Source organism: Primulina eburnea, chromosome 6 (genome assembly GCF_022965805.1).
Source record: "Primulina eburnea isolate SZY01 chromosome 6, ASM2296580v1, whole genome shotgun sequence".
NCBI classification, from domain to species: domain Eukaryota; kingdom Viridiplantae; phylum Streptophyta; class Magnoliopsida; order Lamiales; family Gesneriaceae; genus Primulina; species Primulina eburnea.
The window spans coordinates 22,779,721-22,792,368 of NC_133106.1; the positions used below are offsets into that span (position 1 = coordinate 22,779,721).

A 12,648-nucleotide genomic window follows, 5' to 3' on the forward strand; every position below is an offset into this window, starting at 1 on the left:
GCCACAATATAACTTCATCCGGAAATGAAGTGTTTCTTAGCATTAGTATATGACCAACTTTATGTGGTGCTCGATCGAATACATATTATACTCAATTCATGTGTATTGGGTGCTCGATTGGTATTCAAAATAAATTTTCATAAAATTTTAATAAGTCAAGTGATATTCCACATTGACTTGTGTTTATTAGCATGATTATATGACATACTTTACGTGGTGCTCGATAAAAGATAAATTGTACTCAAGGCATGTGTACTGTGTGCTCAGTAAGTAAACTATTATACTCAATTCATGTACAAATATAGCTTATTCATGAGGATTACGTACCGATAAACCAAGATTAAAAAAAATAAAGATATAGCAACAACCATTTGTTCGTCTTCATTACATAATTTAAATCAACAAAACGACATACACTTGCAATGTTCAAATTCCAATAATACTACAACTTCTTAACCATAAGCATAATGCAAATTATTAATTACTCAAACTTGTTTTCGACAGTCCATTTTCATCAGATAATATTGTGGTTGCCATACGAGCTCGATAAGTTTCCATATTCACATCCGCTGCATAGCTTCAGATGTCATCCATGTCACGGGCTAGACACTCCAACCACATGCATGTATAAACACCACAATCGAGGGTTGCACCTTGTTGACGACAAGGTTCTCTTAACATTGGCTCACTAATTATGTCGAATCCTGATAAGTGAATTATGGCACCGACCAAAAACTTTGTCTGCACAAAACAATACTTTCATACTTCAATCTTCATTTATATTTAAATATATTATGGTTAAACTTACACAAACTTTTTTTGTCTCAACTGCGAATGGACTATGCCTGGAGTTCCACAGTTTAAACATCTCTTCATCTCGTTTTTAAACCAACAAAAACCAAAGACATCTGTCATTCATGGGGAAAATGATATATCTGCATCTTCTAAATACATTTTCACCCAGTCCTTGTAGTTTACCCATCGTGAACGAGTCATCTTTGCAAGAAAAGCTCCATAATCATTCTGGTGTACCATTCTTCTTTTCCCATATTCTTGCAACTTCGTAACCACTTCGTCCTACAAATTCAAGACAACATATACTCATGTATCTTAATCCGGAAAACCCAAAAAATAAAATAATGACCAAAAATTTCAAACTGCTACGAACCTGAACAATCGTGTCTATGCAATAAATTTCAAATACATGCTCGAAACTTTGCTTTTGCATAATTCTCATTTAAAAATTAATTATCTCTGACGCAACAAGACCACCAAACAGAAAACGACAGAATATCGATCCAATTAACCTCATAAACTTATCTTGCCAAACGACAACACTACAATAATAGAAAATTCAATTCCATAAAATAAAAATTTGAAACATTACTACGAAAATAAGAAGAAGAAACATATGGAAGATCAATGTACTCCAATTCCTTCCTAGAAAGAAAGTCTGTTAACAATTTCATCTCTTCATCAACTGCTGCTTCATGCTCACAAAAATCGGATCTACCTTTGAATTCATTCATGAAAATTTTTGCCAGGAGTATTTCCTTTTTTTCTCAACATCTACAAATTCTTATCCAAAAGTGGCTATATATTTTGTAATATAATAGCAAATCCAAACATCATTAACAATGATATAACTAAAAAAACAAAAAAATAAATTAAACTTAAAATAATCAGTTGTATGAGATTAAAGTATTCTCCATTTACCTGTTTTAACACATTCCTCTTATGTCTTGGTGTTGAGCTAGGCGAGGTCACAAACATGGACCCTTTTTTTCTTCATACGATCAGCCCTAGTCCTTACATTTTCCACAATTGAAGATTGAAAAACAGTACACTTCTTTATTTCTGAAGTACGATCAACAGTACCACCACTTCTCTCATCACCTGATCTATTTCTAGAGTCACTTCCTAACACGTAATTGTTTTCTTCTTTTAAAACATCATCACTATTATGATTCAATGCATTACTTTAGGTACCAATTTCCATCTCATCAATTAAAGCATTCAAAGAATGAGATCCCTCTAATTCTTTGTTTTTTTCGCCAGATCAAAAATAACTTCTTGTATCATTACGTCTACAAAATCATCAAAATTAGAGGTTGCATCATGTGCTAACTCAAAAGTAACTTCCTTAGTTTTACCAACATTCTCCTCATCTTCAACAATATTATCACATTTATCGATCACAAACTGTTTTCCCTTAATTCTACGTCTCACATTTCCGTCCTCTAATTTATCACACATCTTTTTCAACATCTTTATCTCATCCATTTGTTTCATGACAATTTTCTCAAGTCATTTTGCTTCAGATCTACCATCTTCTTGCTTTAAAATACGCTATATGTCCAACAAAAAATTCTCCTCCTCACAAAATGGATGTATCGACAAAATCTACTCACAATTAAAAAATAAAATATTGAAGAAACCAACCATAAAATTTACATAAATAATTAGTAAAGTGAAATAATAAAATTACCTGAGTTGAATCAATGCGTTTTAATAATGATTCAGTGTCAGCAGAATTCAGTGAGATCTTGCTTCTCCCCCACCCAAACAACCGATGGTAAATATTTAAACAACGTCGTACTCCTAAAACTAGGACAGTCTCATACATCCAAGCCTAAAACCAAAAAAAATTAATAAAAGTTATTGAAAACATACTAAGATCATAATTATTAATACTACATACTAACCATCAGTCCAACCGTGCATCCATCAACATAAAGCTTTCTTCCGATTTGGCATATTTCTCATTACAAAAATTGGAATACATCTCCCCGAGAATATTTAAAATATATTGTAAGATCGAGATTAGGAAATATAAAGCCAGGACTGATATAATTACTAGTAGGGAATATTATCAGTTAAAAATTAACAAAATAAAAACTGTAACAAAATCATCGTCGTCACTATGTTCATCACTTCTTGCAAGTAAAATTAGTTGTTCATAAATAGCTTTTCGGTTGACATTGGTGATCTTTCCGTCAAATTGACGCGTCAAAAATATGGAGTCCAATTTCAGGTCCAAGTCAATTATTTGACCACTATGATATACGCCGAGAATAAATGAAAAATCATCTGACTTGAAAGGGATGATAGTATCATCACCAACAACAAAAGAACATGAATCAGCCTGAAATCTGTTTAGAAAATAATCAATCCGGTCACTACTAATCGCAAGGACTGATTGTGCTACCAATAAAAATCGTTTTGATTTTGAACTTATTGAGTTTACTTTTCACCATTGCAAGATTTTGAACTTATTGAGTTTACTTTTCACCACTACAAAAGCCAGACTAAAAACAACTCTAATTTTTCTCGTACCTCGGTCACTAGTAGCCGCTCAAAAAATTAAATAATAAATACTCACCCCCTTCTTAGCTCGGCTGGGGAAGGGGAGAGTGGCCAAGAATGGGACGGCAGTGGTCTGCCGGCAAGCTCGTTTTGATCTTGGATTTAATTGTACATAACACAAGAAATTTGGAATAATTGCCTCAAAATCAAACATTAAACCTAACTTCTGAATTTCAGCAAAGTTTCAAAAATTCATTCCCGTAAAACTAAACAATCTATTTAAAAGAAATACCAAGAACAAACCCAAGAAATTAGGGGAAATCGGTTGCCAATACGTTATAACAAACAACAACAGTTTCAAAACCCCCCAAAAAATGAAACAAATAACAAACTATAGAAATCGAGGAAAATGGGGTTCTCCTTCGTACCTTCCTTCGATTTTTTCTTATTTATAGTTGTTTGGCGTTTCTTCTCCGTTGTATCTAGCTTCTACCGATTTCTCCACTTTTTTCCCCTTTTCATGCGTCTCAATTGAAAGATTCATTCTTCTTCGTCCCATTCTTCTTTCACTTCGGAAATCGATTGTTGGGAAATGGAGAGAGAGAATAATTGAGATGATATTATAATAAATATATGGGTATTACGGGGTTTTACTTAAAAATGAGGGCAATTGAGTATTTTCCTTTTCATTAGGGAGTTAACACAAAGATATATTTGTAGTGGGGGACTGGATGCAAAGTTCAGATTGGTTAGAGGAATTTTTGGACAACTTTTCGATAATATAATTATTTGATAAATTATTTTATATATAAAAAAAGAATTAATCAGTTCAAAAACTGGTTGGTACGGTACGAGTTTGTGGTGAAGTCAATGTGAAGAAATGGTTAAATATCTGGTGAAAGCTGAAAAAATATAATAAAAATAATATCAGTAGAAAGATCGAAAGGGAGGCGAAACCGAAACGTCGTCGCATCGAACGATCGATCTTGAAGATGTACGGCTACGCAGGCGTGAGCAGCGGCGACATCGAGATGAAAGGCGGAAGCATTGACCTGGAATCCGGCGAGATGCTGTATCCTGGCATCGGGTATGGCGAGAATCAGCTGCGATGGGGATTCATACGCAAAGTCTACGGTATCTTGGCGGCGCAGCTCCTCCTCACCACTGCCGTATCCGCCGTCACCGTTCTATACGCGCCGATCAATGATCTTCTCCGTGGAAATTCCGCCTTACTGCTTTTTCTCCTCTTCACCCCCTTCGTCTGTGAGTATTTCATTCATAAGACCTTCTTATTACTCTTCGATTTGATTTCGCGCGCGTAGATTTCTATTGTGTTGTTTTCCATATATGTATTGTAATTATTATTAGGGGTTGGTTGATTCATATACTTTTCTGGGTCAATTCCGGCTTTTATCCCTTGTTTTCCGATCTATATTTCAATTGTGACCGGATTAATTATCCCCTTAGTTACACTTCTCAATCTCCCCTCCACCCCTGTCGTATGTGAGCATTTAATTGCCGAGTCAATTTTTTGTTTTCTTTCCGAATTTTTTTGATAGATTCTCTTTCTAGTGGTATATGCACAAGCATTTCATAGACACATAATCTGTGAGATACATTTAGAAGGGTTGGTGTATAGTGTATTGCACTCTGGGTTTCGTGCTATGTTTTATCTGTATTTCAGAACAATGAACATATATTTCAGAACATTTGATATTGGTTTATTTGAAAAAACTTCAGGACATACACCATTGGAGCAAGTTATCTGGCATTGGTGTATTGGTTAAGCTTATGATTCATTTTTTGTTGTTTTGAGGTCACTCCGCTAGGAAGATCTGTAAGGGGGTTTGATTTGAAACTATGGATGAGCATGATTTGTTCTTTTTCTTGTTTTTAAGGTTTCGATTAACCTATCAATGGATAAAAATGAATGTTACGTGAAGAATGAGAAATGAATTATCGGTCTGCCTTTAGTTCCTCACAACACGAAATTAATCTCAGTTTTAGTAGTTCTTTGCATACATGGAGCATAACTTTAAACTTTTTTTTTCTTTACACCATTGTATTTTTTATAACTAATTCAAATATTGAACAGTGTTGTGGCCCTTGTTCGTGTATCAACAAAAACACCCATTGAACTTCATTTTCCTTGGGCTTTTCACTGCTTCCTTGAGTGTTACAGTTGGCGTTAGCTGTGCCAATACAGAAGGTTAGTAGTTATCAAATATAGGTTTCAAGTGAGACTTTATTGGGTGTTTGCTTATCTTGCTAGCCTACCTTGTATTTAACTCTATTACAATCGGAAAGCTGTGCTTCAATTTCTATTTCAATTTACAGGAAGAATAGTGCTTGAGGCTTTAATCTTGACATCAGCAGTAGTTTCAGCTCTGACCGGATACACTTTCTGGGCTTCAAAGAAGGGCAAGGACTTCAGCTTTATGGGACCAATCTTGTTTACTAGCCTTTTTGTCTTGATTTTGACTGGTTTCATTCAGGTTGAGCTCTCCCTCCCTTGACCATTTCTTGTGTTGGTTAATTTGTTGCAACTCATTATCTGATGTACAATGTCTCTTGTTGGGCATGCAGATGTTCTTCCCATTTGGATCAACCTCATTTGCCATCTACAGTGCAATGGGTGCCATAATTTTCTCAGGATACATAGTTTACGATACTTACAATTTGATCAAACGCTTCACATATGATGAATATATCTGGGCATCTGTCACCCTTTATCTGGACGTCCTCAACTTGTTCCTTACCATTCTGCGGATGCTAAGGCAGGGAGACAACTAAGGCTACAACGAATTATCTTGTGCTTAGTGGTTTTTGTTTGCAAATCAATTATGTTTTGTTTATCTACGGATTAGTGAGAGATTTGCATGGAAGTTGTATATCTCCCTTTGTTTGTTGTTTGTTATGCTACTCTACTACCTATAATAAAATCAAATGTTATGAACGCAAAAAAGTGAAATTGGCTAAATAAAGACTTCACTCATTTGTATGTTAATTAGATTCATGTGTAACGCGTTACTTGGGGTGTAATTTTATGTTCCACAGTTCTGACTTGCAAGTTAGACGCAAATATAACTGCATAAATGAAAGAAATCTCCAATTCTTCTTGGTGTGTGTCATTTTTAAGAATACTATATCTAGAGATTCGATGTTATTTTCCATTAAACTGGTGAAATATCCAAATGCATAAAATGGGGTGACTATCATATTTGTCATGATTCGATCGTTCTTTCAAGTAGGGACAATTATTGCAATCAACAATCTCTCTCTTAATAATTGCACTCCTTGCCATCAATGAGAATCGAATCCATGACTTTGACTCTGATATTAATTGTAAGACTAAGCGTTCGTCGCTTTATCAAAAGCTATAGCTGGTGGTAATAGTACAACTCAAATCTTTTAAACCGCACAACGGCTCAAGCACCACGTTTCGGTCGCTGTACCAAATAGAGACAATTATTACATCCAACAATCCAACAGAAAGTTATAGCATGAATTATATTTGTCTTACATTTTGCAAATTAAACTTTGCTTCCTGGAAACATTCATGAACGTTCATTTCTTAATATTTGATACGTGTTAGATTACCTTTTACGAAAATTTTCATCCAGATAATTTTACAATAATTTGAGATATAAAATATTATATTATCCATACATTTCAAATTAATATTAACATATTGTTGATCTTTTATTATTTCATGAATCAAACTGTACTTAAATTGAACATTATAAGTTAACTTTACATTTACTATACTCCTCATTATTTAGAAGACGAGGCAAGAAAGACAAAAACTTGTCCAAGGCCTCAACTTTGATATTCGCAGGGCAACTTTATCTGTTAAAACCATGAATTATAGCTCCGTTGTCAACCAAGCATTGCCTGTGGAGTCAAAGATCCAAGTGTTGCTCAAGAAAGAAGAAGGTGAAACTGTGAAAGAAACAATGGGACTACTAACTCCATGGAAACAAGTAGCCAGAAAAGAAATCATGGAAAAGAGACATAACTGGAACCACATGAGGAACCCTCAAGCAAAAAGCTTCGAGAAAACCCAGAAGTCAACTATCACGAGAAATGAGGATAATGCGGTAACCCCAACAGTAACGAAGAAAAATGTTGGAAGAAACATGAGAAATGTGTGGTTTACAAAAGTGACCAGCATCTGTCCGAACAAGAACAAATCCCCACTCGCACGTAAGACCAAAATTCCAGCGTATTGAAAAGGAACATGACGTTAACCCCGCAGCAGAACAGTGATAAACGAGACACCTAAGGCTAGTGAAAGTTCTGTTCCCACAGTGTGAGTGTGATGAGGGTGATTGTTGTGTGTATCAGAAAGTAGGTGTTGTGCGTGGATGTTGTAACACTCACGACAACATGCAGCGGAAGTTTCAGTTTAAGAAGTTAACACACAACTTGAATTATAATAATAATAAGAGAGACGAGATATAAATTATGCACAAGTATCAAATACTTGTGCAGTGCCTCAGGACAAAATAATTCACTAGAAAAACTTGTAAGTTTACAAAAAATCAATACTAGTGAAAGAATCAAACAACTCCCTTATAAAGGCGAGTAACAAAATGTATCCTACACCTCTAACAAACCGTATAACAAAACTATGTCGGATGCATCAACCGAGAAGTGAAAAATCTTCGAGACTCAACACACTAATCACAACCGTGATTAGGTGTTGTCTTCAGATGTTGGCAGCACTTCACAGCAACAAGTTATCAATCACACGAGATGGCTACAGTCTCGAAAAACTCTTCGAACTCCTTCGTATCTCGCACACTCCTTTTTCACCCTTATATCCTATTAAAGCACACACAGAGTTTTATTAGAAAAAAACTCCTTAAAGAATAAATATCTCATATCTTAAAGATATAAGATTCCATATATTAAAGATATTATGACTCTCATATCGAATACCAAATCTACACGAGATCACATCATAAATTAGAGATTATTCTCAAGTCTAGAAAGGCAAAACATTAGAGATATTAAAAAGGAAATTATATCTAGGAATTTAATTCCTTTCAATCTCCCCCTCTTTGCCTTTCTGGACAAAACACCCCAACATGGTTATACGGCTCAACTCCCCCTGAGTTAGCAAATCAGTGACTCAACCAACTTAGTTGTCTCCCCCTGAATTCTGCTGTTAAGCCTTCCCCTAATGAAAAATATCACATGTGTTGTATGTTAGATGTTGCAACATTCAGATCATAACACCGCAACAGTTCATTTCATTAATCAGGAGGAACAAAGATTAGAGAAAATAAAAGGACTTTAGGACAACTAAAGTAAGAAGGACTAGAACCATCAAGAGAGACAAAAACAAAAGAAACACTCAAAATCTCCTTTATCCATCATTACTGCTGTCATCATCATCTCTTTTGGCTCCACTGGTTCCGACTGTATCATCTACTCCCCTTTTTTGTCCAGAATGGATGCTAGCAGCAAGTAAAAGCTCATAATCTGCCACTTGATTTTCATAATGTTCAATGGTCTTCTTGGCATGAGCAATCTGTTGGCGACCATACGCAATCTGAGCTTGAATGTAAGAGAGAGATAGCGTAACATAACCAGCAGGAGGTGTAGGGGGACGACTAGAAGTGTCCGGCAGAGGCTCAGATGTTGTTTCAGCAGTGTGGCCAACATCTGCAGCAACACTCGAACCCAGCCAAGGCAGATCGATTCTTCGGTTGCCTTTTAAGTAAGCTGGTGAAATCTTTAGGGAATCGCCAACAGGGCAGAGCTCTTCATCAATATCCGGAATGAAACCTTGAGATTCCAAGATTCCATAGATTAGCGAAGGGTAAGGCAGCTTGGTTTTCTTGAAGTCACCTTCAGCATATTGCAATGAAGTCTTGAATACCAGCTTTCCAAAGTTAAAGGCCCACCCGGTTCCAATAGCAAATAGCATCATGGCCTGTGATCGAGTGACCGCGGTAGTGTTGGTCGATGGAGTCCAGTTCCAAATAGCGGTTTTGTGTAACACAGAAAAGAAGGAGGTGAGATTGGCGGCACTCAACTTCTTGGGATGATCAGGGAAAACTTGGACCACACCTCCAGTAAGCACAGTGGTAACAGCATGGATGTCCAGATCCTCTTCAGCCTCTTCAATATCTGGGGTGTCATAAAATCCATTGATCACAGTCGGTGAGAAATTGTAAATCCGATCCCGAACGAACACTCTGCCATATTTCACCGAGTCCTCATCTGCCACACTCCTCAAAAGATTGCAATAAAACTCCAACACAACTCGGCGACAGTAGGGCATGACTGCGGTGACAGTTGAGAGCAGCCTTCGGCTCTTCAAGAACTCAATCAAATTATGCTTTCCATACGCATCAAAATCAATGTTTTTCTCTTCAATCAACTCTCGATGAATAAATAAGAGCCACAATGCCAAGGCCTCTTCTGAATAAAACTTCGGGGAGAAGGACTTACTGAGATCATAATCAGCAGAGTCAGTGTTGTTCTCGGTGTTGTCAACATTCCCCTCAACACCGGCAGCAGCATCAGTAGCATCATCTTCAGAAGACTCGCTAAATTCAGAGTCAATGTCCTCAGATGCATCATCACCTTGTTCCTCAGATTCAAAGTCAGATACAGACGATGAGGAGGAGTCATCAGAGGCACCAGGCCGGTTTTGCTCGAATTCCTTCATCATTTCCGAGTCAGGTTCATCCTCCTTAGCCATTTGTTTTCGGGCGGCCTTCTCTTCTTTGAGCTGAGCAAGAAACTCTGCCAAAGATTGCTCATCATCTTCAGGTTCACCAGGAGATTGTTCTTCTGTAGCTTCATGAGAGTCCGTGATGGGGTTTGGTTTTTGACTACCAGAAGTAGAACCAGATTCCTTAGCAGCAACAGGTGGTTTGGGGCGAGCCAACAACTCAAAATCATCATCATTGGAGTCGTCTCCAGATGAGAAATCAGGGTCCAGAATAAATGGGACGGTGGATGCCCTTGGTTTCTTGGTAGGGACAAAGTCAGAATCGAACCCTGCTTGTCTCTTTGACTTACGGCGCATAGGAACAGGGGGAAAGGCTCTATTCACGGCCTCAAAATTTGGGGGATCCTCGACATTGATTTCGTTCCCAGGTTCACCAGGAGCAATCATTTCCAGCGGGATTGGTTCTTCTGGTACACCCACAATTTCCATGCCCACAACATCGGTTGCGGCTGTGGGTGTTGTGTCAGGTGATTTGTCGCCCATGCTCGCAGCCATTTCACTCCTAATGTCTTGAGGATCAAAGCCAGCCATATGCGAAATAGAGAACAACAAAGTAGGGAAGTTCGAAGAAGACAGAAAATTACGAAGAACACAGATACTATTGCGCGAGAAAGAAAACAAATAGTTAGGGTAGGAGAGATTTTAGAATATGAGGGAAAATAGTAAGCCGTAAAGTTGTTCCTTATTTATCCCTAAATATTTAAGCACACCCCTCCAACGGTAACATTCTGATGAGCCGCAACTCCGGCATCTTTCCAAATCCGTTTTTACTCCAACGGTAACTTTATGAGACAGTGTAATCATTCTTTCAAGAAGATCAGGCAGGATGAAATGCCACATCGAATTAACCCCACTAACCGTTAGATATCAAGGTATTTCAAAATTAAGTTGGTTAGGTTCTTTTCGAATATCATGAATTAAAAGCTGGTAGCCCACTGGACATGATGAATTCACAAAGCAGTATTATGAATGACTTAAATTTATACCTAAAATATGATCAAAAAAATGAAATATACACGCATGTGATCAAACTGTGATCAGTCTGTAGTTAGGTGTTGGCAACACCTCTTGGCAACACAAGTTGGACTCAAACTTTCTTGAACATTTTTATTTCAGACATGGTAGCTCCCACTCTAGAGGAACGGTCTTCATGGGACTCCTCTAGGTAGCTTTTTCCATCTGGATTTTGACTTAGAAGTGGTAGCTCCCACACTAGAAGAACGGTCTTCATTGGACTCCTCTAGTTAGCTTTTTCTATTTTCTTCTAAACAATGTTTTTGTTCCATTTTTTTTTTCTCAAATTCTTCTCCTCTTTTCTATTTTTCACCTTATTGCTCAAGTATTTTCTAAGTCATTGTCTACATTGGATAAGATCATGTAGGACACGAACATCCTCAATAGCTTTACGACTTAGCTTGAGCATTCTCCATACTTTAGAGAATTTTGATAGAAAGTTTGATTCACAACTGAGAGCACACCATTCAGTATCCTTCACTTGTACAGGCTTCACACAAAACATGATGTATGCAATATGTCTAGCATCCTAAAATAAAATGCACATGCATGCTGAGTGTTGTCCACAGGTGTTGTAACACCGAGGACAACATCCATGAGTGATCACTGTGTACACAAGCTGAGAGACTTCCTAATATTGGAAAGTCTCTCAAAATCCAATGGTTTTGTAAAGATATCAGCCAGTTGGTTCTCAGTTCCAACAAATTCCATTCGAATCATACCCTTTTCAACCAAATCTCGAATAAAATGATGTCTAATGTCAATGTGTTTCGTTCGAGAGTGTTGCACTGGATTTTTTGAAATATCAATTGCACTTGAATTATCGAAGTATACAATTAAGGTGTCACTGTTGATTCCATAATCTTTAATCATTTGATTCATCCACAGAATTTGTGAGCAGCAACTAGCAGCTGCAACATACTCAGATTCAGCAGTGGACAAAGACACACAATTTTGCTTTCTACTATACCATGACACCAAATTGTTACCAAGATAAAAACACCCACCCGTGGTACTTTTCCTATCATCTAAGTTTCCAGCCCAGTCAGCATCACTAAAGCCCACTAAATTGGTGTTTGTTTCTTTGGTGTACCACAAACCTAAGTCAACTGTTCCAGATATATATCGCAAAATTCTTTTGACAGCCTTTAGATGAGTGACTTTAGGATCAGCCTGGTACCTAGCATACAAACATACACTAAACATGATGTCGGGACGACTTGCACTTAAGTAAAGAAGACTGCCTATGATGCTGCGATACTGGGTGTTGTCAACACCTGCCGCAACATCGTCTTTGGACAATTTTTCAGTCGACCCCATTGGTGTTTTCATGTGCTTAGTGTTTTCGGTAGAGAATTTCTTCACCAAATTCTTGGCATACTTGGATTGACATAGAAAGATACCATCATGCATTTGTTTAATTTGCAATCCAAGAAAGAAACTTAATTCTCCTACCATGCTCATTTCAAATGTGGTAGACATGCATTTAACAAATTCATCAACATGCTTTTGAGAAGAAGCACCAAAAATGATGTCATCCACATAAATTTGACACACAAGAATATCATGCTTCGATT

At 37.1% G+C, this 12,648-nt stretch overlaps 2 protein-coding genes and 1 long non-coding RNA gene across 3 annotated transcripts; 1 reads left to right on the top strand and 2 right to left on the bottom strand.

Annotated features, from left to right (window-relative positions):
• Nucleotides 1–321: 321 nt before the first annotated feature.
• Nucleotides 322–1,675, bottom strand: LOC140833899 (uncharacterized). The gene is made up of 4 exons (XR_012118602.1): nt 1,429–1,675; nt 1,169–1,337; nt 809–1,077; nt 322–741 (listed from the first exon to the last, which is right to left on the bottom strand). It is a non-coding gene; the product is annotated as an uncharacterized lncRNA (long non-coding RNA).
• Nucleotides 1,676–4,198: 2,523 nt separating this feature from the next.
• LOC140833898 (BI1-like protein) lies at nt 4,199–6,313 on the top strand. The gene is made up of 4 exons (XM_073198394.1): nt 4,199–4,569; nt 5,402–5,515; nt 5,644–5,801; nt 5,893–6,313. Exons 1-4 carry the CDS (start codon nt 4,299–4,301, stop codon nt 6,097–6,099), a joined length of 750 nt encoding a protein of 249 aa, XP_073054495.1. The 5' UTR covers nt 4,199–4,298; the 3' UTR covers nt 6,100–6,313.
• Nucleotides 6,314–11,674: 5,361 nt separating this feature from the next.
• On the bottom strand, nt 11,675–12,391 carry LOC140835393 (secreted RxLR effector protein 161-like). Its single transcript, XM_073200884.1, has 2 exons — nt 11,906–12,391; nt 11,675–11,794 (listed from the first exon to the last, which is right to left on the bottom strand). The coding sequence occupies exons 1-2, from the start codon at nt 12,389–12,391 to the stop codon at nt 11,675–11,677; spliced, it is 606 nt and encodes a 201-aa protein (XP_073056985.1).
• Between the last annotated feature and the right edge of the window lie 257 nt (nt 12,392–12,648).